General features: G+C 41.5%; 2 protein-coding genes across 4 annotated transcripts in view; both read right to left on the bottom strand.

The window, feature by feature from the left end:
* The window catches only part of zbtb40 (zinc finger and BTB domain containing 40), a 16,865-nt gene extending 13,579 nt beyond the window's left edge, over window positions 1–3,286 (bottom strand). The window contains exons 1-2 of one of the 3 annotated variants that reach the window (XM_031875546.1): window positions 3,193–3,286; window positions 2,381–2,562 (exon numbers count right to left, since the gene is read on the bottom strand). In XM_031875546.1, coding sequence (XP_031731406.1) covers window positions 2,381–2,532 — 152 coding nt within the window. In that variant the 5' untranslated portion in view covers window positions 2,533–2,562; window positions 3,193–3,286. Of the gene's footprint in view, window positions 1–2,380 lie in introns of all 3 variants that reach the window. The other 2 variants (XM_031875545.1, XM_031875547.1) reach the window with 2 other exon arrangements.
* A 6,105-nt stretch (window positions 3,287–9,391) lies between these two features.
* Window positions 9,392–23,748, bottom strand: usp48 (ubiquitin specific peptidase 48; the record flags this gene model as incomplete). Its single annotated transcript, XM_031875602.1, has 20 exons — window positions 9,392–10,060; window positions 10,513–10,539; window positions 10,633–10,681; window positions 10,794–10,919; window positions 11,054–11,233; window positions 11,674–11,781; window positions 11,860–11,966; window positions 12,149–12,279; window positions 12,512–12,622; window positions 13,587–13,648; window positions 16,242–16,364; window positions 16,850–16,974; window positions 17,108–17,182; window positions 18,692–18,831; window positions 19,796–19,907; window positions 20,664–20,864; window positions 22,072–22,221; window positions 22,439–22,576; window positions 23,106–23,285; window positions 23,640–23,748. Coding segments are annotated over 20 exons (2,277 nt in total), but the record flags the coding sequence as incomplete, so codon positions are not given.
* Window positions 23,749–24,582: the final 834 nt, after the last annotated feature.

Raw genomic sequence — 24,582 nt, 5'->3', positions numbered from 1 at the left:
GCACACAGCTAAAATAACAAAGGAGTGGCTTCGGAACAACTCTGTGACCATTCTTGACTGGCCCAGCCAGAGCCCTGACCTAAACCCAATTGAGCATCTCTGGAGAGACCTGAAAATGGCTGTCCACCAAAGTTCACCATCCAACCTGACGGAACTGGAGAGGATCTGCAAGGAAGAATGTCAGAGGATCCCCAAATCCAGGTGTGAAAAGGTTGTTGCATCATTCCCAAGAAGACTCATGGCTGTACTAGCTCAAAAGGGTGCTTATACTCAATACTGAGCAAAGGGTCTGAATACTTATGACCATGTGATATTTCAGTTTTTCTTTTTTAATAAATTTGCAAAAATTTCTACATTTCTGTCAAGATGGGGTGCCGAGTGTACATTAATGAGAATTAAAATGAACTTTTTTGATTTTAGCAAATGGCTGCAATGAAGCAAAGAGTTAAAAATTTAAAGGGGTCTGAATACTTTCCGTACCCACTGTATATATGAAAATGCAGTGCCACTGTAATAATGGTCAACAGTCTGCCTGTAACCACTTGACTTGGCCTCAGGAACTTGAGAATCTGTTCTTATATTTTTCTTAATTGCTCTTCATATCACACTTTTTTTTTAATTATTTACGTTTTTTTTTTTAAACCAAACTATTTATTCCGATACCAAATGAAAGCTCTGATACTTTTTTCAGTTTGTTAGATGAGAGGAGAAGATCAATACCACTTTCAATAAAGTGGAGTCACGACAGACAGGCTGAGCTCTGCAGCGTGTTCAACCTGGCTTAGCGGGGGAAACGGCTAATTTATACTGTTTATTAATGTACTTCTATAGGTCGTTACATGTCAGATGATTTAAAAATGTGTTATTCAATGACTCTGATAAACATTTAGACTCTGAGAGACTTGCATATTGTTTATGAAGACAGTTTGAAACCTGACAATCTGCCCTCCAATATTTGAGAATGACTTGACAACATAATCTAAAGCAGTGGTTCTCAACTGGTCTGGCTGCGGGACCCACCATCACCCCTTAATGACAAGCCGCGACCCAAATTTTATATATATATATATATATATATATATATATATTCAAGAAGTCTAGTAGTAATAACATCTCTGTGTAGTAAACAACTGTCAAATCAAATAAAGAAAGTACACATCAATTATATTTTAACAATTATTATTCTCATTTTTGAAATTTAACTGGATGGATTATAAATAATACATTGAAATACATAAATAAATGTTCTTCTCATTTCAGGTAAAAAAAAAATGGCTGGATTAATAAATAAATTACGTAACAGAATTAATTTTAGAAAAATTATTTTCACTCTAGCTTTAAATTCAGTTCATTCAGGGTGAAGTGAAAAAGCCACAATATTATATTTTTCTCATCTTCTAGAAAGAGAAATTAATGTGGGAAGAAGTCACTTATAGGAGTCTGTCCAGTCAGTCTAATGACTCTGGTTTCGCTGGTTTTCTCTTTTGGAGATCGCCCCATGATTTGACTTTAACAAGTCACACTACAATAGTCCTGCTCTGCTCTCTATATCCTCGTCTGTCCCCCATGTGTCACGGTGTGTCTACATCTCACTCAAATCAGGAAACTTGACAGAATGCCCATATTTGATTGACTGAGCTGCATCACGTGATGCGAGTCACCACGCATTGGTCGGTGTTTTTCCTGCACCGCTGAACAAGTGCCGTAAATGCTGGAATAATTCCGCTGCATAAAAAATGCCCTTCAAAATAAAATCACAACATTTTTTTTTGTCAGGCAAAGGCCCGCGACCCACTGAAAACAAGTCCTCGACCCACCAGTTGAGAATCACTGATCTAAAGGTCCTCTTACAAGCTTTCGCCATGCACCAGGTCCAGGTTTCAAACTGTCTTCATAAACAATATGCAAGTCTCTCAGAGTCTAAATGTTTATCAGAGTCATTAAATAACACATTTTTAAATCATCTGACATGTAACGACCTATAGAAGTACATTAATAAACAGTATAAATTAGCCGTTTCCCCCGCTAAGCCAGGTTGAACACGCTGCAGAGCTCGGCCTGTCTGTGACTCCACTTTATTGAAAGTGGTATTGATCTTCTCCTCTCATCTAACAAACTGAAAAAAGTATCAGAGCTTTCATTTGGTATCGGAATAAATAGTTTGCTTTAAAAAAAAGCTCCAGAAAAATAATAATAAGCGGACGTTAATATTATTTTTTCAAACTACTCTTTGATGAATGATCAAGAATGATCTCGACGAGTTGCCTCTAACAGCTTGAGACTCTGGACTTATCCTGAGTGACCTAACACCCTCCAAACATTTAGATCACCTACAGATCAACCTCTGCAGGTCATCTATCAAAGCCCATGCTCACGCTACCTGAAGAGCATGCTGGAGGCGGCCAGTACCAGTTTATGTGCGCGGTGCGGGCTATCTCCCACCAGGATGGTGCAGTCACAGAAGTGGCCCTCTTTCCTCAGGGCCCACAGCTGCTGCATCAGCTGGCTGCTGTAGTTCGGTAGCTCCAGCATCTCGTTGAGGGGCAGAACGTCCCGCCCCCTCTTGTGAGGAGAGAACATCGTGTCAAACTCAATTCACAAATTAACTGCGTTGTTTTACATTTCCAGCAAACGGACAAAAATGTAGAAGAAGCCAGAATACTGAGTATAGCATCTACCGGTGGAACACACGAGAAGCACGCACATTCATTTAAAGGTTTTATGGAGTTTACGATGGATATTGGTACCGGCTTCCATATACTATAGTCGATTATGTGATCAGGAAGGAAACGAGTTTAGTGTTTACGCTTAAATGCTTATGTTACGTTACGGTGCAAGTTTAGAGCATTAACTTAAATGTAAGATTATTCAGAATATGGATTTGGGCGTAAGAAAAAGTGTCATGTCAGATAATATTCGTAAACTAGGGTGCCTTCGCTACATTACGAAGCAAGCCGACTGTCTGCTCAGGCTACAGGCTCATGCCACTGTGGTCCACAGGGTCTTCAAGGCTTAGCTACGTGAGCTAGCCCGCTCTAGCTTTAGCTACGGATGCTAATGTAATCTCGAAAAGGTTACTAATGTTAGGTCAGTGAAACTCATTGGGATACATGAGCGTTTATAATCTGAATAAAACAGTCGTCAGGGACCATCCAACATGCAGCTTCCAGTCAATGGACGTCTTTGTATTACCTTGAATTATTCAAACGATCCGTCTCTTTATTTAAACTTCTTTACTGAACAACGCTGCTCTGCGCAATAAAGCTTTAGCCGTTTTGAAAATGGCGACGGGCGGTACGGCAACCAAATGGGTACGTTTCCGGTTGAGGAAAAAGCTCCGAGCTTTTGCCACAATATTTAGTCAGAAGATTTGTACAAGTTACCTCTGTGTTCAGAATGTAAACACGTGGTTTATGCTGTTTTAAGAGACAGTGATTTACAGTTTGTATTGTAGATTAACCCTCATTCTAACCGTATATTCAACATACAAGGAATAGAATAAACTACTGTAACAATCAACCAGCACAGCAAGATGTTTATTTATTTACAGAGCTCATGAGGAAATCTGTCTGTCTCCTTCAAAATGACTGACGTCCTTCCTGACGTGTGATAGTGTGATCATTTAAAGTAGGACCCATGGCAAACCTTATCTAATCTATTTTGTGAACAAAACTGCATTGGCTGCCATTGGTGTTTTTGACTAGGGTTCCTCAGGAACCCCATTCATTGGTATTTAAAAAAAAAACAGAAAACAATAATATGAAGTCATGAGGAAAAAATTGACCGACAAAATTGTAATTGTAGTGTAAAAGCCTTGTGAGATATGACGACTCATGATAAAGGAGGAGGACCTGGCAATGGAAGGACATTTAAGTTCACGGTCCAAAGTTCTGAAATGGCTCCAAAGTAAAAAGAATATATTTCGCTTTGTACAAAACTAGACTTTTTCTATATTTTGTATATATATTTTAAAGGTATATATATATATCAACAGTGCATGACTTGGAAGATTAATGTAGAAAAACATGTGATATGAAGTTAAACCTACAACTGTTTAGTTCAGCTTTAGTGAATTATTTCTCACTTTGTATTGAATCAAAAGAACGTTTTATATTATGAATGATGTTCACTGTTGGTGAAGTCTGAGGACTGGTTTGTTGCTACAACTGAAGTTTTTACTTTAAATGCTGATCATTGATATTTCTAAGTTTGAACAACTTGTGAACTTTATGTTAAATAATAAGAGTTGGTCGTCTAGATGTTCAGAAGTAGTTTTAGCATTCCTCATTCAAACTGATAATAACAGAAAGCTGCTGGCAAACTGCAAAACAAATAATAAAAATGAGAAAAGTGTCTGATGAGAAAATTGTGTTAAAACTCCCACAAATCCACTGAGATCTCCAATATGAAGGAATCTGTTTGATGCTAATTGTTGTAGACCCCAATGATCTGACGGCAGAGATCGATTGAGAAGAGCAGGAGTTGGTGGTGAACGTGAAGGAGGAGGAGGAGGAGGAGGAGGAGGAGGAAGAAGCATCTCTGATGCTCAGATCTTGCAGAAGGAATTGATTCGTTGGTTCTTGATTAGCTCCTGTTGGATCTTGAACTCTGTGGATTCCACCAGGGCCTGGAGAAAACCACAGAGAAAATGTCTGGTATGAATATATCATACAGCACAAAACCTCCACTAGAAATATTTACATTCAGAAGAGAATCAGAGCTTCAAACAGTTCACACCTCAGATATTATTCTAAGATGTTCTATTACAAAGATATTAAACATTCCTGTTTTCTATTCATGACTTCTACAGACTTGATCATTTCTAACAAGCATTAAAACATCGGATGAACTGAAAATACATGCAGAGACATTGAGACACCACAGATACAGTATGTGCATCACACTGATGACAGTACCTTAACTGCAAAGCATTGTGGGAGGAGGAAGAGCTCTTTATAGTAGATGAAGTTCAGTGTCCCGTTTTCCAGATGAGTTACCATGAACCAGGATGTCGTCCAGGTAAACCAGGCACTGCTGACGGGGGACCCCTTCCAATACCTTGTCCATCAACCTCGCAAAGGTGGCAGGGGCATTACAAAGTCCAAAACTAAGGACCTTGAACTGCCACAGTTCCCGTCCGGTGCAGAAAGCTGTTTTGGGGCGGGCCTCCGGGGCGAGTGGCACTTGGTAATACTCACTGCGGAGGTCCAAGGAGGAGAACCAAGAGGACCCCGAGACCAGGTCCCTCTGGATTCCTACCCACTGCCCCGCATTGACGAGTAGAGACTCGTCAATGCGGGGCAGTGGGTAGGAATCCTTCTTGGTTACTCCATTTACAGGCCTGTAGTCAGAGCAGAGTCGCCAGCCGCGGACCTTTTTGGAAACCATGACAACTGCTGCTGCCCAGGGGCTGTCGGAAGGCTCGATGATATCCGCCCGCAGCATGCTCGCGACCTCTTCATCACAAGCCTGCTGGCGAGCCAGCGGGAGGCGGGGTGGGCGGCACTTGATAGGTCGCGCATCCCCTGTGTCAATCTCATGCTGTATTAGATGAGTTTGCCCGACCTCGTCCTCACTCCTGGCGAAACTGCCTTGAAACTCTAGCAGAAGCTGCCACAGCTGTTCCTGCTCCTGAGGATGTAGACGCCACAGTTCTTGCTCCACACCTCCCTTAGCGCAACCAGAGTCCCCTCCGCCTCCTGGTACAACCCAGGCAGGGTTGGGGTTACGTAGGCCATGGTGGGGTCAGATGGGGAAGAGGCACCCGGGTGGGTTCCTCCGGGAGGCAGGCGATGGGTGGAAGGTTGCCGGATACAGTCTCTACCGTACTTGCGGATGGTGTGAGAGGTCTGGGAGGAGGCACAGTAGGGGTGTGGATGGTGGTCATCGTGATAGCAGGCCCCCCTTGGAACCTCACTGTGCCTCGTTGCAGGTCCAGCTGGCAGCCTGTAGCCTTCAAAAAGTTCAAACCCAGAATACATGGATCCTGCACTGAAGCTATCCACACCCGGTACCGTACAGTCCCCCCCCCCACACAGATATAGTCAACAGACCTCTGCTTTTCATGGGTGCCAGCTCTCCGGTGGCCGTGCGCAATCGCACAGCGGTGGAGTCGAACAGAGTCCCGTCCGGGACCATATCCGGCCACACCAACGTTACTGTTGACCCTGTGTCTACTAGTGCAAAGCAGGGCACTCCTTCCACAGTGACAGGGAAGAAACAAGAATCGCCCTTACCGGTACGTCCCACTGCAACGACAGGCTCCAAGCATGCGCTGTCATCTGCTTCTGGGGGAAGTGGAGCCTGGCTCCCCTGGCTGTGATGTTGGGCTCCTCCATCTGATGTTGAGGCTTGTGAAGACAGGGTTGGAGTTAGGGCCGAGGTCCGCATATCCTCCTCTATGCGGGCCCTTAGCCGTTTCCCTGAGACTTGCTTGACTTGGGGCACTCCCTGGCTAAGTGCCCTGGTTGACCACACCCCCAGCAGACCCTGGGCCCGGGGCGTGGCCGGTGTGTTTGCTGTAATGACACAGCCCTAATCAGTTCAGTCACTTCAGTCAACCATGCCAGTCTCTCTTCTTCTGAGGAGCTCTGCATTGCAGCCCTCACGGCAGGTGGCCCCTCCCTTTGGCAGTTTCCAGCCGCTACACCCCACACATTCTCTCTCTCCACAGCCATCTCCAAGGCCGCCTGCAAAGACTGTGGGTGTTGCAGCTGCACCTGGACACGCAGTTCAGTGGGGAAGATTGCTCTGATGAACTGGTCCCGTGCCAGCTCGCTCTGTACTTTGGGGGGCATGTGTACATAAGCCCTCCGCAACAGGCTTTCTATGTCGTTAGCTAATGCCCGCAGCAGCTCCCCAGGTTTTCTGCAATGATTACTTTGCCCTCCTATACAATACACACTGACATGCTGCTGAAGAGCAGTGCTCTCATTGTTGATGAGAAGGATTTATCTTTCACATACTTTCTGTCCATTGACTTTCAAGAGAACTAAGATGATTGTTTCACCAAGATTTACTTTATTTTTTTTGATGAGTCCTATTTTAAATGGATTGTATTTAACACAATAACCACTGTGGTCATTACTTCACAGTTTGGGGCTGATATGTTGATATTTGTCTTGAGTTCAGTGGTGAGTTAGAAAAGCTTCAAAGAACAAGTATTTCCACTAAACCCACTGACAGGAACACTCTGACTGAAAGCAGTTTTAATCCAAGACCACTGAAAGAAGGTCTTCCTTTAAGACAACTACAGATTGTGAAGAATTGAGAGAGACTTTAATATGAAATCAGTGGATCTTAAAAAAAAGAGATCCAAACAGACAAGTTTCCTTCTCAATAGACTGATTGTTCTTACAACAAGATCACAGAAAGATCCAGAATCTTTACTGAAACCAGCCAGAAAGAAAAACATCTTAAACACATTCTAGTTTCTTCAGATTTGGTCTCACAGTTAATGCATGTGATACTTGATACCAGTGATGAGATTCTCCTATAGGATGGTTTATATGTAGATACAATATAATGTGTTAAGATTGTGCATATAAAGCATTATAGACATGAGCTTCATATGTGTTACAGAATTCTTTATTAATAAATTAGTAAATATTATTCTGGTTGACTGACTTATTGATGGCTTATGCAAAATTGAGAAACTCAAGAGCGTTTATTAAAGAATACTAACATTTCTAAATGCAGACATGATTTATTAATTTACATTGGGAAACAAGCATTTTTAACCAATAAATAATTCGTAGCAACTCATTTATCATAAAGTAAAAAGTAAGTAAATATATCTGCTGGCAAACTGAAGTTAAAAACATAAAGAAACTGACTATGATCTCTAATATGAACATGTCTCTTTTATGTGAACTCTTATGGACACAAACGACTGATCAGTCGACTGCAGAGAATGATGGACTTTAATGAGCAACAGTGAAAAGGTTTACACGTACACAGTAACAGAGCGAGCTAACTGGCCGTCTTTATTTAGCGAGCACGGCTGGAAACGTGAGGCTCTAAAGTCTCCGGTGGAGCGTCTCTGCATTCTTCAGACTTCCACTAATCTGGCTGTGGGGAACTGAACAGGGAGGGGCGCTCTCAGTCTGGGAGAGGAGCAGCAGGAGTCGGTGGTGAATGTGCAGGATGTGGAGGAGGAAGGAGCATCTCTGGTACACAGCTCTGGTAGAAGGGATCCTCCTCGTCAGCTCTGGATCAGCTCCTGGTAGATCTGGATGTGAAGTCCAACAGGGTCTGGTGGAAACCACAAAGAACACGTGTTGTATTGAAATAACGCGCATCACCAACCCTCCATTAAAACAATCAGAGGTACTGAAGAAGCACAGCTACACACTGGCACACTACCAAATATCTCACACTGCTAAACATCCGGCTGATCAACTCTACCTTGAGTTGAGACTAGAGGGAGGAAGAAGAGCTCTCTCTGGTCCATGAAGTTCAGCATCACAGTCACAATGTGTGGAAATAGCTGTGAGGAGAAAGAGATGGTGTAAACAAACAGCTTTACTTCATCAGCTCAGACATGTTCTTTTTACACCGTTTGTGTTTCTTATCCGAGCGGTGCAGGTAAATGGAGGAGGCTTCAGGTGGAGCTAGAATCATCTGGCAGCGTCTTCAGGTGGAGGCTGAGGTTGATGGCCGCAGGTGGAGGTTCAGGCGGAAGGCGTCTGCAAGGATCCACAGATGGAGGCAGCGGTGATGGTTGTTGGTAGAGCCTGTAGGTGGAGATTAAGATAGCAGCTGTTTGCCAGTACCTGCAGGTGGAGGCGGCACCTGCAGTTTGCTGGCAGAGGCTGTAGGTGGAGAGGAGTTAGTCTTTTCACAGGCAGCAGCTCAAGGTGGATATTTTGTCCGTGGGTGGATGGTGGCGGTCGTAGGTGGAGGAAGCTGCTTCAGCTGGTTTTCAGAGTTTGTGTTTTACTTAACTTAAACCATTATACTTAAACTTAACTGAATATAGTAACATTGTTCTTTCTTTTGAACACCTTTCAAGCTTTTTGAATTCTATGTTAAATTGACTTACACAAATCCAGATTGTTAGATCACTTCAACCTATATTATTTTGTATTAATTTATTCTGATAACTTCCTAATTAAATGTATCTTCTTGTTTTCAGTTCCTGAGTCTTGTTGCACTTGTAAATTATTTATAAACACCGCCTTCCACTCATATTTTTGAGTGTGTGCAGCTGTGCATTTTCTCTTATTTGACAAGGATGACACATATGGAACACCTGTGACCACTTCATTACTAATCATTGTTAATGTGTGGATGTTGCATATTCACAGGACTGAAATTATCCCAATGTCACTGAGTTACTTGAATAAATACAATTTTTGAATGGAATAATGATGTGTATGTGAGGACAGGGTGTTTTGAAAATAACTTTATTGTCCATAAGAAATAACAGTGAAAAGAACAGGACATATCACTGCTTGCATTCTGTTTCTCACTTCCATCTCTCGAGGTTTGCACTGCTGAAACGTCTGCAGGAATCAGCCTCTATACATACTGTGTAGCTATGTATCTAAACGCCACATGGAGTATATGGATATAGATTTGCTGTAGAGGTAATAAATGTTCTAACATTTAAGAGCAGTTATATTTGTAATAGTTGACAGTTACTCGTGCATTCTTTTGACAAACCCGAAAACTCTGCAGTGAGAACACAGCTTCAAAAGCTTCCACAGAATGGAAAGAAAAAACATCATCAATTTGTCTTCTGCCATAATTTAAGAGTCAAAAACAAAGCCCATTTCCTTGAGTAACAGTAGACTGAAGATCAGATTCACTACCACACAGTCCTTCAGAATGATTAGGAGTCTTAAATATCAAAGGCCAGCTAATGTTATGTAGAGAAAAACAGTGGCTTTGCAACAGTCACAGTTTTATTAAAGAAAGCCTACTCAAAACGTAAAAAAAAAAAATTAAAGCACTTATTTATATATGCACACTTGACAAATTCAAGCCTTTTTGTTTTAAAATGTCATCTGTCAGCTGTCCAATTCAAGCTTTCCTCAGTGCCCCAGAAGCCCAGTGCCTGCAGAGAGGAGCAGAAATGATGAGATCAAATCAGAACACAAACACACTTTCCACCAAAACATAAATAGATTTCATTTACCACATAATCTGATTATGAATAATCAACTTCCTGTGCTTGTGTTATCAAAACTCAGCCCTACAGTATTCAAAAAGTGCTTGGGTTCAAGGCCAAGCCCTAAAAATAAGGATCAAATGATAGAATGTGTGATCGACAACAACACTATGTTAAATAAAGGTGTATTGCCTGTTGCTCTGTAGCTCGGTTTCAGACCTCCAGATGGGTGCCTACATCTCGTTTTTTTCAGCCGATAGAGTCATGAGGTGAATTTAGTCTCATTATTGGGGTAGTACCTCTCAGTTAAACACATTAGAGGGGATCATAGAGATGTTCATTTCCTGCTGGGTGGGAAAAAAAATGGTTCAAAACAATTGTAGGAAAAGCGTGCTCACCTTTAAATCCCTCTTCAGGCATTCTCACTGTGAAGGAAGATGAAGAGAAACATCTTATCATAATCTAGCTTTTCTCAAAGGAAACATAATATAAAAGGACGTGAAGAAAAGAGCATTTACCTTGATAGACATCGTCCATTGCAGCGTAGTCTGCTATTGGCTCATCGGCCTGTAAGGAAATAATATTGAAATTTAAGGGGAAATGTCTGTAATCACCATGAGAAGATGTGATGGGAGTCAAGATTAAAGCTGCAGCAGTTAAGATTTCTATGTCAAAGTACCTTTAGACAGATGATGCTTTCAGGGATGACGCCCAGACTCCCCAGTGTGGCCGAATCGTCTGTCAGACTCTTTCCATCAATGGAGAGGTTCTGGTCAAACGGAGCCACGGAGAAGGCGTGCATAATCTACAGGGTCAGAAGCACAGCACAGTCAGCTCTGTAAATAAAGACTACTCCCTGTAGAGTACAGTAATTACATTACTTCCACCTAGATCACATGTGGTTCTAAAGGCTTCCGGCTAGTCATCTAGAGCTCTCACCTGTATTTTTAGCTCTTTGAGTGTCTGATTAGCTGAAACGATGAGGGCTTTCTCCCCTCTGAGTTTCCTGTGCCGGGTGCTTCTCCTGATTCCGCCTAGTTTGGTCATGTTGGTCACAGGAGCTGCAGCTGCTGCTGTACTGTCGTCACTCAACTTGAGCCGCTTCGCACCATCTTGTGACTGTAGAAAGCAGTGTGATAGAGCTTGATGTTAGCTATTGGGGCTGACAGTGCTCGGTTATCATCTTTGCTAACTCCAAAAAAGTCAAGACAAAAGTTTTCGAAGTTTAAAACCAAGAATGATCAAAGATGAAGCTAAGCTGTGTGTACTGCTACTTTTATTAGTTTTACTGTCAGCCATTACCCCGTTAATGGGCTATTGATACTCCTCACCCTACTAGTATTATTAATACTTATTCACACTGCACATATCAGGAACATAAGTATAACCAAAGGAAACAGAAATTGTGGTAAGAGAGAAAAGACAGAAATGAAAAAGGAGGCAACAAACGCAGTCATGTGATATTTTAGGCAGTTGATGCAGGACAGTCACTGAAGTCTGTACTTTTTTTACACTTTTCTTTTACTTTCACTATAGCAACAGCATGGTCATGGACTTACCTGACTGAAGTCTGGGTCTCTCTCTCCATCTACCTTTGGAATTTCTTCCTTCTCCTCCTCTGCCTCAGAGCTGCTGGCATTCAGCTCCGGAGCAGCCTCCTTTATCATCTGTGCAGAGGACAACAATGTTCATTCTGTGGATCTAATTTCAGACATTGTGTGGAAAAATACAGTTCTTGTTCATACCCTCTGGTCTTCGATGACTTTGCGGATGTAGATGGTGGCTTGGGTGTACTCTCTGAGGTCCCTCTGCTGCTGGAAGAGGAAGCTCTCTCTGCACTCCCAACAGATATCTGAACACATGAACACCACCACATCAGTATCAAAGAAACCAAGGACGCTGAGAAGCCAAAAAAGGTCAAAGCAACACTCAAAATATCAAACTGTAGGAGTGTTTTGATTTTTAATCAGTGTGAAACTAGTGGAAGCCGTGAATATGTGAAGTGAACCATGTTCCCTAACTTTTACCTCTTACCAGGCTGAGTAGTGTACTGCGTGGTGGGACCAGTCAGTATGGTCTCTTTGAAGCAGTGGATGGAGATTGGCTGGTCCACAATGAAGAGCCTGCTGATCACTTCCCATTCGCTGGGCCAGAGCAGAGCTACACTGTGCAGGACAAACAGCACAACACGAGACCACAGCAGCGTCCAATCACAAACACACCAGTTCAGCTTTTCAGGGTTTACATGACATCCACATTAGAACTTTGACTTATAATGGACAGCAAAGTTTAATTGATGTTCCATTTTTATAAACTATTAAAAGTATAACTATCATGCAAATACAATTTAGGGGAAAAGCAACTATTAAATATAGTATATAAATAAGCAGAACTCACTGTTGTCCATCTCCGTTGATGAGCGAGTCATAGGTGAACATGAAGCCTCCGTGGGGACACAGCAGCAATGTGTTGCCAACATTAGACACTGGAGAGGATTTAGTGGGCCTCCTTCCAAATACACACACAGATGGGAGAAAAACGATAATTTGAAAGTTTAACATTTCTGCCAGAAAGAGTTTATTTGAACCCCAGACTCACTAAACCTAGGAAGATTTCTGCCAGAAAGCCCTGAAAGCAATCTTCTCCCATGTGCCATTTTACTGCCAGTCATATTCAACATCATTAGGGACTGGACAACTCAAAAAACTAACAGGTCCACCTTAATGCTAACTAAAAGAATGACAATGGTTTAAAGGGATAGTCTGGGTGTTTTGAAGAGGGACTGTATGAGGTACTTCTCCATAGTCGGTGTATTACCGACAGTAGATGGAGTTTGTAGAAACAGACAGGAGTACCAGTACAGGAGCAAAGCAATGTACTGCTGTGGACGGGGGCAGCAGCAAAATGTATGTTAGACATCCCAAAGAAAGGCCCACCTAAAAAAATGTCTATCCGTTTAAGTGTGTGCTACATTTGAATACTTTCACTGCTTTATCTTGCCGTCAGACAGCCTTTTCCGACAGGGATTGGAACTGAAAGTGAACCTTACTGTGCTCTATTAAAAGCTACAAGACTGTTGAAAAAGATAGTATAGAAAAGTTTCACTTTCAGTTTAGTTCCATGTTGGAAAAATATTTTAAATTGTGCGTACACTTCAACTGATATTGATTATTTTGGGGACCTAAAATACCTGCGCTGCTACTTCTGTCTGCTTCTCCAAACTGGGAACGTGCTGACCTCCATCTACTGTAGGTAATACTGACTCTGGAGAACAACCTCATACAATCCCACTTCAAAACTCCCAGACTATCAATTTAAGCCACTACTAATGATAGTCTTTTAACTAACTCCTTCTATGAAAGGCTGGCCCTGTTCCCTGAGAGCATACAGTCCAACTTCAATCCTTTCATTTTGTGACAACAAACAGAAATATTACTTTGTTCATTCCAATTGTTTCTTGAAACAAACATACCTGATGAATTTTCTCCACTCATCCACAAAAAACAGAGGGACTATGTAAAGTACGTCTGTGTCCTGGAGAGACAAACAGAGAGGAGTCAGTTTTTTTGTATATATGTGTGTGTGTATGTATATATATATATATTATATTATATTATATTAGTGCTGGGCAACAATTACAATTTTTAAATCGCATGATTTTTTTGCGATTAATCGCAATTGTTATGCGCAAAGTTCAATAATGAATTCAAAAGTAGTGTATTGTGCACTTCTATTTAAAAAGTACTGCTATATGAACAAAAGTGCAATAACATTTGATTTGCAAACACTTTAAACAAATAAGGTTATTTTTAACAGCAGTATTCCCTTTACACAGAAGCAGTTATACAGTTATAATGATTCTGATAATAGATATTCAGCCGGTGTTCACAACTTTATCTTCATGTGTGTAAGAGATACAATTTGAAATATACACCTTGAAAACTGCAAACCTATTTTTTAATGTTTGTTAAATTCTCGGTAGCAATAACTAAATGATATGCTTATTATACATATTCCAAACAAAAACACTTTAAAAACTCTAAAAAAAATTATTTAAATGAATAATTTCTTTTTTGCTTTTTTTGGTATTTTGGTCGGACACATATGCAACGCTGATTACCGTAATATGTGTGGTATTTGTTATAAATGTATGTTGGTACATAGAGGGTGATAATAAGCTGTACATGGAGGGACTTAGGACCCAGGGGAATGTAGGTGAAGGAAACAGGGAGAGACGCCACACAAACACAGCTGTTCACTTGTGTTAAAAATGTCCGCTTAATAATAATAAAAAAAATGCGTTAACGAGCGCTAAAATAATTGTTGGCGTTAATAATTAATGTGTTAACGCGATAATAACGCGTTAACTTGCCCAGCATGGTGTTTTTCATTTTGAGGAGAGCTGTCAATTCCTTGGTGAATCTCCTTCTGAATAAACACATATATATTATATATATATTAGTTAACGCATTAATTAATTAACGCTGACAATTATATTATTAAGCGGCAGTGGCGGGCCGTGCATTTTATACCTGGGCCTTCACTGCTGTCCTGCAGCTGAAATACCACCTTATAACCACATTATGGCGCCACAGCTATTATTCATTTTTAAGGCTGTAACTATGTACATCTTCGTATTAAACCGTTCGGTACGAGTCATTTCAATAATGCTAGAGCATTTAGAAAACACAAAAGCCTAAATTCAGGAAAATATAATGTTCTCAGCTGGTCTGGCTGTGGGATCCACTGTCATTCCTTAATGACAAGCCGCGACCCAAAGAGATTATCATAGGATTTTACTTTCACAACTTCAACGTTGACGTAATGTTGACGCCATTATAGGCCGGCTAGCAGGTCAAACACATCAAAGAATACGCCCAACATGTCAAACTAAAGATCTGATTGGTTGAACACTATTAAAATCAACAATATCGTCTCCATTTACTTTAATCTGCACTGGATGCACCTGAGACTCTGCAGGCCTCCGGCTCTGTTCTTACCTAGAGACACAGAGGTGAAATCTGTTTGGATAAAAGCTCTACTTAAAACAAGCTGCACTGGAAGCAGAGCAACTGAGGAAGACAGTAGCTGTGCAATGAGAAAATAAGATAATGGGAAAAATATTTTTATAAATTATGATACATGTAGTGTATTTAAGAAAAATTATTAAATTATAAAATAGATATAACTTTGTGATTCTGTTTAGGCCAGCAGAGAAGGCCTTGCAGGCCCTGACGGCCCGCCACTGTTAGCGGACATTTTTAACACAAGAACCAGGCAGCAAGCAGTGAACAGCTGCGTTTGTGTGGCGTCACTTCCTTCCTCCCCCCGTGTCCGGAACCCCTCCTACACTCCGTCACCGTCGTTCACTCTTGTCTCACAAACACGCGCGCGATCGTCTCGTTACAGATCAAACGTGACTGTTGCGAAGTGGAGCTTCTAGTGAGGACCAAGACACGTCTTGTTTGAACGGAATACTTTACTGTCTGAACTGCAGTATTACAGTGTTACAGTGAACAGAACGCGCTCTTGCACCAGACATGTGGTTTTCTACGTATCAACATTGTTAGCTTCAAGAACACGTACCATTCTACTTCCTGTCTCTTCAAAGTAAAAGCACTTCCGTTTTCATGCTCTTCACAATAAAAGTAAATCATGCAATCAAACAATTTACAACAGTGACAATATTAAAATACATATTGTCGAGTTTTTAAAGTGTTTTTGTTTGGAATATGTATCAAGCATAATTTAGTTAACGCTACTGAGAATTTAACAAACATAAAAAAAGAAGTAGATAGGTTTGCAGTTTTCAAGGTGTATATTTCAAATTGCATTTATTACACCAGTGTTTTTCAACCTTTTCTGAGCCGCGGCACATTTTTTACATTAAGAAGATCCCGCGGCACAACCAAAAACGTTACAAAATGACACCTTTTAGCATAATACAGCATATATGCCAGGGGTGTCAAACTCAATCCCAGGGAGGGACAAAATTAAAAATTGGGACTACATTGAGGGCCAAATAGAGTCACCATTTAATAAACAAGATAGAAGGGAGATTATATATATGTTCCATTCAGCCATGACTCTGGCAGACTGACAGATGGGTGCTTAGCTTTGTGTCTACCTGAGGCCACTTGTTGAGTATCGGCCGGTTCTTCTCATTGAAGAGGTTGAGCAGTTGGTTCTTCTGGTCCAGGGCCATCATCTTACTCACCGCCTCATTGTCCTTTTCTTCCTGCTCTAATGTCTGTACTCACAGGAAGGAAACATTTTATTCCACAACTAACCCAATGCTTTTGTTTATTGAGAAACATCGACCGACTTTGGATGCCTTGACCCATTCCTCTCTATGCCTTCTGTCTGGCTATAGCTTTCATCCACTTGGGCTGGTTACAGTTCCACGTTTAGGGGTTACAGTGCATCAACAGAGCATAGCCACATAGCTGTCATAGCATCAAATAGTTGCCCACTGTCACTCTGCATCACAAGAGGAGTCACAGATTGTAAACACAATGATCGTCGGTATGGAATTAAAGACTGATACAGTCTTTGGATGTCCATCTAGTGTTGCCGTGGCACCTACACCACTGTGAGCAATACCTTCTTTACAACTGAAACTTTAATGCAGCTTAGATATACTTTTGGGAAAAACAATGGCGACTTGGGGAATAAATAGAAAATGAAAGTGACCAGTGTGGTGCAACACTGGACGGTTTGTCATCACCTACTCACCAGGCACTGCTGACAGGAGTCCTGGTTTTGGGTGAATTCTGGGGCTTTGGGGAAGTATTCTCTCAGCTTGGTCCAAACTTCAGAAGATACCAGCTTTCGTTCGGTCTCCAAAATACTCAGAGCCCCTACAGCAGGAACAAACATACACATTTAATAGCTAAAATACTAAGAATGAACTATGGGTGGTATGCAATAATGTAATGGAAACCGTTCTTGTTTCAAAATTGTTTATTGTAGATGCTGATGATGGGACAGTACCGTGACAGCAGACAATGTCTTCATTGAAGGTCTTCATCTCGTCCCCGTTGCCCTCTGAGAGCTCTGAGCCGAACTCTACAATCAAACAGTTCACCATAAACAGGAATAACATTCAGCCACTAGATGTCCCACTCTCCCTCCCCTGTTCCATTGCATTCACTACACAACAAGTGGTGGCCAGTTGTGTCCAGGATGTTTGTAGGAGTGTGCCTCTACCTAAAGAACAGCTATACAACATACATACATTGTTTCAGGGAATTATAACGTTTGGTATGTTAACTGGATGTTGACGTAGCTCCTCAAGGGTTGAAGCTGTTCTTTGTCCTCATGACAATCTAACCAGTAACAGAGCATTAGTTAAGGTTTTAAGGACTATGGCTGTTAGTTGATTTTGTTTAAATATGCAAAATTGTAATTTCATGGCTTATTGTTGTTCCGACAATTAAGCCAAGATAGCGTTTATGAGCTAACACCAGCTGTTCCTTGTTGCAGTTGTAATAATTGTAATATATGGAGAGCAATCAGACACCAGTGTCAGAAGCAGCCTCCTTTAGTCGTTGAGAACTTTGTTGTTGGTCGGTACTGGAGTGAAGCTGGGTGCTGACCCTATTGGCTCATTAGCCTTAGACGCAGCAACCAAATGTCACATACCTCCCATAAAGACAAACATTCATTTTGGACACGTCAAGACTTTTTAAATGATTAATTCACAATCGTAATTTTTTTTTTTCCAGCACCTTTCTAAAAGCTCTGTGGATGTATTGTTTAAAAAAAATGTGTCTACATAAAAATATTATCAATACAACATTTAACGTTGCAGATGAGATGTTAGTTGAATTTCACACTAAAATACAATGACACCAAACCAATCAGACAGCGTCTTCTTATAATTTCAAACACATTTTAAAATGCTAGCCCAAGAGATAGCAATGTTGGTCCACCACTCTGACCTGGACTGAAATATCATCAATTACTGGAAGGATTGCCATGAAAGTTTGTACAGAAATCCATACTGTCCAGAGGAAGAATCTGGCTTTGATGATACCATGTCATTTTCTGTAGCACCACCATTAGGTCAAAGTTTTCTACTAGATGGATTGTCATCAAATTTGGTACTCGAGATTTCTGGTTCCTAGAGGATGAACCCTGCTGCCATCAGAGTTTTCCTCGAGCACCACCATGAGGTCTTGTGTGAAGGGTCTCGACAACACAAACTGCCTTGCCATGGAATTTGTTACACACATTCATGTTCCCCTTCGAATGCACTGTGATCTCTTTGGGGATCCTTTAACTTTTCATCGAGCAACCTCAAGTGAAGATTACATTTTTAGTTTATGACCAAATACCTGCAAAACTAATGACATTCCCATCAATCTCAGCTGCACTGAGTTCATCCTCATTCAACTGCTAGAATGACTGTAGACTTGAAGTCTTGTTAGTTTTACAATTAGCATTGTGTATGTAGTTTCCTATAAATCACATAAACTATGTTTCCAAAAATCAAGTTGAAATTACGCTGGTTCTAGATGTCACATCACAGATTAAAAAAGAAACTATGAATAAAATCACAGTCATTCCCCCCACCTTTGCTGTTGTTGTGTGGTCCCTGTCCATTGGTCTGGCCATTGCTGTGTTTGGTTTCGTGTTCGTCCTCCTCCAGCTGTTCTAGAGCCAGCTGCCTCCAGCTACGCAGAGATGCTTTGCCCACCCAGCAACCCTCACCACTGAGAGAGAGAAACACACACAGTGAGAAACACCTGTGATTACATTAGATAGCAGTTCTGTATGCTCCCTTGAGGACTTCAGTTCTCTCTTATGGAGGAATCACACTGGTTCTGAAATACCCCTCATTGACTTTGGTCACACACTGGATCATGAATTGTCAGCTTCAACACAAGGGAATGGAATCTTGTCCCTTTTCAGACATAGCTATTGAAGCAACTTTAACGTAATGTTCCTGTCAAAACAGGCCAAAAATGACTTTGAATATTCGTTCTTAAAAAAGACCCACAGAGTCACAGAGCCGAGCCGATGTCTGTGTGAAAAGGGACAGCCGGCAGGACGGAAAGGGGGTGACGCTTCATGTGATATTTGTGCGCTCCAACCACTGGGAGATTTAAAAAAACACTAGCAGCAATTAGCAGCTAACCTAAACTGGCAGCAAATTGGGGAGACGACAATGTCCGGGAGCTCCTTACTCTCCGAGCAGAGGACCTCAACACCTCCGCCATTATTGTTTAGAGTGCAAGTCACTGCCTGCCGCAAATGCCAGCCATCACAATAGACGCCTAACACTTTTGTGTTAAACTCAACGCCTCTTTTGCTGCTGTGATGCCGGTGTGCAATCTTAAATCACACACTGGGGGCGGCATTATGCCGACATTGTTTGGTTCAGTGTGAGGTAACAGCGGATCTTCTTCATGGCAGTATTGAGGAATCTCTGTGTCAAAGGGGCTGTTGTGTGAACCCCGTCAGTTGGTGCATTCAGTGCGCTCGAGGTATACAGCCGCAGTAGTGCTGCTGTTGTTTTCACATTTTAATATACATTTTCAGATGAAAATTTTTAATATTTGCTGACAGCACTAGTTTATGAAAAAAGGCCGGCTATTAAAATATGATTTTATCTAAACTTGACTGGATGCGCAACACCACAATCTAAATAACCCAACTTATAGCGAGTGTGATTACCTGAGCGTGCGTTTGACCAGGTTGGTCACTTCCTTGTAGTCTTCATTGAGCTGGTTCTTCAGTCGCAGCACTCTACATCGCTGGCCAACGCAATCTCTACACAGAGAAGAGCCTTAACACACGCACACACACACACACATAGAGGAGGGATATGTTCAAATGTGGAAGACAAAAACATTGTGCTTTTAGAAGAAGTCCAGATGGGACACATTTCTAAAGGTTGAGATATGTTTTGAGCACAAAGTTGCAATCTGACTGCAAACTAGAGTATTTCCTAAAATGTCAAAAACACATGCAAGCAACCACTGCTTTGCTTTCGTGGGTCAACTTGTGATGTTGATAATTTTTCAGTGTTTGATTAATCATGGTTAAGAAATTGATTAATCTAGCTAAACAAACTTGCTTTTCAACTAACCACTTCAGTTAGCTGTGGCTGCTGCTTCTTTAAATAGTATATAGTTTAAATATACTCACATTCTAGAAAAACAAAAACAACCTAGGAGTTTTCATTGATAAAGGGATTTGTAGGTGATAAAAGAGCTGGATAAGTTTTGGATAGTGCACATCCTGTTTGCTGTGATGTTATTTATGTGTTACAAGCATAGTGTTTCATTTGATATTACAAAACATGCACAAGTCCTATAACACAGGCTCATCCTTTAAGTGTCACATAACAATGAGACTATGAGGATGTTTAGAGCTACGCAAAGTTGATTACATGCGTAATATTTGGTTTAATGAGTTTCAGAATTTGTTTGTTGTAGAATAGAAATCATTGTGATACCTACTTCTGTGTAACTACTTAATTGGAAGCATGAAGCATGAAGCTCATGATTTGAGAAGAGACCAAACCCTCTGTTTGACTGACCGTCCATCCTCGGCCCTCCACTGTAGCGCTCGTAGAGGAGCTGAGCAGCTTGAAGGGAAACCCTCTTGGAATCGGCCACCTTGTCTGGGTGCAGTTTGCCGTGAGAACAAAGGAAGAGAGAGTTGTCGATCTCTTTTGTAGCAGTGGAGTCCTCTAGCCACTTCTTCAACCAGTCCAGCGGGATAAACTCATACGGCTCGCCTGAGGGGGGAAAGCAGAGAGACACACCAAACATTAAGAGACACAGGACTTTGGATTTTGATTCATTAAATCCAGGCTCATTCTGCAATAGGGGTGTGTCGTACACCGGTGTAACGTTCGGCCACGATATGTCTTTAGCAATATCGTCTTTACCGTGCTAAACACACACGTTTTGGTTTTAGTACACACACACAAGGACGAGCCGCTGCTGCGGCTCAAACATATGTCAGCTTTGCTGCTACTGCCAGCCCTCAGCCGATCATTGTCACGGTCCATTTCTGCTGAGACAAAACAGCTCTAGATGAGCTGCCTGCAGTATCTTTCATACAGTACTGGTCCAACAGAGTTTATGCTGTGTATTTTCAAACTCTGTCTTCATGTGGATTAAGATGTAAAAGGTTATTCTCATTTTGGCTGAGGTGAAAACAACTTCGGAATAATGGAACAACAGTATAAATGTGAAATAAAACAAACATTTTTTTCCAAATATGCTGAGATCCAGGTTGCTCAGCAATACAGTTGACTCACAATTCAAAACAACAGCATGGCTGTTGCTACCAACTAAATGAATCACATTACATTTATGTAATACTCCCTCCAAAACACATGTAGGTCTATACCTCATTTTTATTCTCTAAATCCAGATCTGTTCCCTTACATTACCAACACAGTAATAAATGGTAGAATCATGTTTTGAGTGGAGTATCTTTTATAATTTTGTAATGCCGTGATGCAATACCATCATCACAAAAGCCCCCCAAAATACTGTGATCTAGGTTTTAGGTCATATCGCCCACCTCTACTCTGTGTAACATCTGGCTGTCTGCGTATCACCCCTCACATGTCCATATATTGACACACATTTATTATGGAAATTGTAAGGAATGAAATTACTAGTTCTGATCAACACCGGACCCCTTTTGTAACTCTGACACTGGAAACTGTTGACATCATTCTAACACTTAACATCAAGACACAGTATTTGCCAAATGGTCCTGGTTCAGTGGCACATTGTGTTGTACTTGTAGTATTACTACAGACAGGGGCGCTGTTGTACAGGTTAAGCAATACCCCCCCCCCCCCCCCCCCCATCACTTTAACTGCACATTAATTATACTGTCTGAACTGAAGTCACAACAAACATGTACACTCGCTTTAGTGTTTCTGTTAAGTGGACTGTGGGTGATTCGGGAATGTTTTTACCGACCGTCTGTTGCGGGTAAAAGCTCGTAGAGCTCCTTCACCTCCTCATGCTTGGCTTTGCCCTTATCCACGCTCTGTTTTCTCATGTCGGCCATCTCATTGCACCATTCCTCAAATTTGTGGTTGTCTTGGTCCACCAGCCTCTGAAGGAAGGCTGGACAGAGGTAAAAGAAACCATCAGACAAGGCAATGTGGACCAGACTGTATTTTTACTATAATAACAATGTTCCTCAAGACATGATGAATTCCTTGACGCAAAGCGGAAATGGCCACTGCTTCCTTTTCTGGCTGCCATCTTTGTTTGCATCAAGGATTAAAGGACACATTAAACAAACAAAAAAAAGTAAACCAGTTAAAATTCTACTTCTCACCTGGAACCTCGACGTTGGTCCAGGAGGGATCAGTATTCTCCTCTTCCTGGACCTTATACACCAGCATGTAGGCATTTCGGGAGCAGTGGAAGCCTTTACTGCACTTTGGCTTTCGTGTCTGGGACTTCACTGTCTCAGCTAGGGACCATAAACACCAAGAAAAAGAGCAACAACTTTGACAGTGTATACATATACAGACATGAACCTGAGGTGGGTAAAAGGTGAGACTCATAATTCATTTTCTTCAAATCTTGGACTGCAGTTGAAGATGTTACCTGATTTACAATATCGATGGCTGAAAAGCAAAACCTCCTATCTGAAAAATGCCTGGATCATTTTGCAGATAGGATATTTTGCACTTGGAGCAAGTTGGAAGAGGTTCTACAAAATGATGCTCTAAATTAAGTTTCAACAAAGGGCAGGATTATTTTAAGACAGACTGAATATGAACAGCCTTCCTTGTTCTCATCATCCAAAGTGAAATCCGGCAATCAGAAAATTCTGCAGCTAGGAGGTTTTGCGCTTTGGCCCTCGATATGTTTTTTCAAAGTAAAATAACATTTTTCTACATATAAAATAATACTGGATAACAATAAGAGTGCTACAACATTACACTACATGATGTAGCTAAGGATAAAGAATACACAGTCCATTTAGCACCACTCACCTATGTCCTCCTCAGTGCCAAGCTGCAGCTTCTTGCCTTCCATCTTCTCAATCTCCTCATCATTGAACTTGTACCAGTCGCCTGTACGAGCATCCTTCACATGTGCGATGTAGTGGCCTGAATAGGCACTGATGCCCCGATGGATCAGCACCGCACTCAGTTCATAAACACACTTCTGGTCTGGAAGAACAGTCCGTCCAAAGACGCACAAATATCAACCCGATTACTTTTCAAAGAGTCATCAACAAAAAATGTCTCATACTAAACACATATTAGCAAGCAGTGAACTTGTTGTGACAGCAATCCATCACCCACATGAAGGTACCCTGCTTTGACACTGAGGACTATCAAAAATGTCCCTCTTCCTTTGTGAATACAAAGGGCATGGTCTTAATTCTTTAAATTAAAAGAGACATAAAAAGGGTAGTGTATGCATTTTGTTTCTTCTGTATCGCTAACACATGTCAGTATGCATTGATGGTTAAGGGAACGGGCAGAATGTGAGTGTGTCACAGAGATTATTACTGCTAATACCTTGTTTTCCTTCCAAGAAAGGCCCCATGTCCAGCTGCTCTGGAAAACTGATAAAGGTGTTGAGCTTCTTCTTGTGGCCTGTTTGTCTGGGGAAGACAACCTGGTTCAGTTAACACTTCTTCTCCATTAGCGTATGACATGGCTCTGATATACAGTGGGTACGGAAAGTATTCAGACCCCTTTAAATCTTTCACTCTTTGTTTCATTGCAGCCATTTGCTAAAATCAAAAAAGTTCATTTTATTTCTCATTAATGTACACTCAGCACCCCATCTTGACAGAAAAAAACAGAAATGTAGAAATTTTTGCAAATTTATTAAAAAAGAAAAACTGAAATATCACATGGTCATAAGTATTCAGACCCTTTGCTGTGACACTCATATTTAACTCACATGCTGTCCATTTCTTCTGATCCTCCTTGAGATGGTTCTACTCCTTCATTGGAGTCCAGCTATGTTTAATTAAACTGATTGGAATTGATTAGGAAAGGCACACACCTGTCTATATAAGACCTTACAGCTCACAGTGCATGTCAGAGCAAATGAGAATCATGAGGTCGAAGGAACTGCCCAAGGAGCTCAGAGACAGAATTGTGGCAAGGCACAGATCTGGCCAAGGTTACAAAAGAATTTCTGCAACACTCAAGGTTCCTAAGAGCACAGTGGCCTCCATAATCCTTAAATGGAAGAAGTTTGGGACGACCAGAACTCTTCCTAGACCTGGCCGTCCAGCCAAATTGAGCAATCGTGGAAGAAGAGCCTTGGTGAGAGAGGTAAAGAAGAACCCAAAGATCACTGTGGCTGAGCTCCAGAGATGCAGTAGGGAGATGGGAGAAAGTTCCACAAAGTCAACTATCACTGCAGCCCTCCACCAGTCGGGCCTTTATGGCAGAGTGGCCCGACGGAAGCCTCTCCTCAGTGCAAGACATATGAAAGCCCGCATAG

Source organism: Anarrhichthys ocellatus, unplaced genomic scaffold (genome assembly GCF_004355925.1).
Source record: "Anarrhichthys ocellatus isolate YVR2014 unplaced genomic scaffold, GSC_Weel_1.0 scaffold92, whole genome shotgun sequence".
Classification (NCBI taxonomy): Eukaryota; Metazoa; Chordata; class Actinopteri; order Perciformes; family Anarhichadidae; genus Anarrhichthys; species Anarrhichthys ocellatus.
Note: the sequence above shows the minus strand (reverse complement) of the source record. Positions and strands in the feature narration are given on the sequence as shown.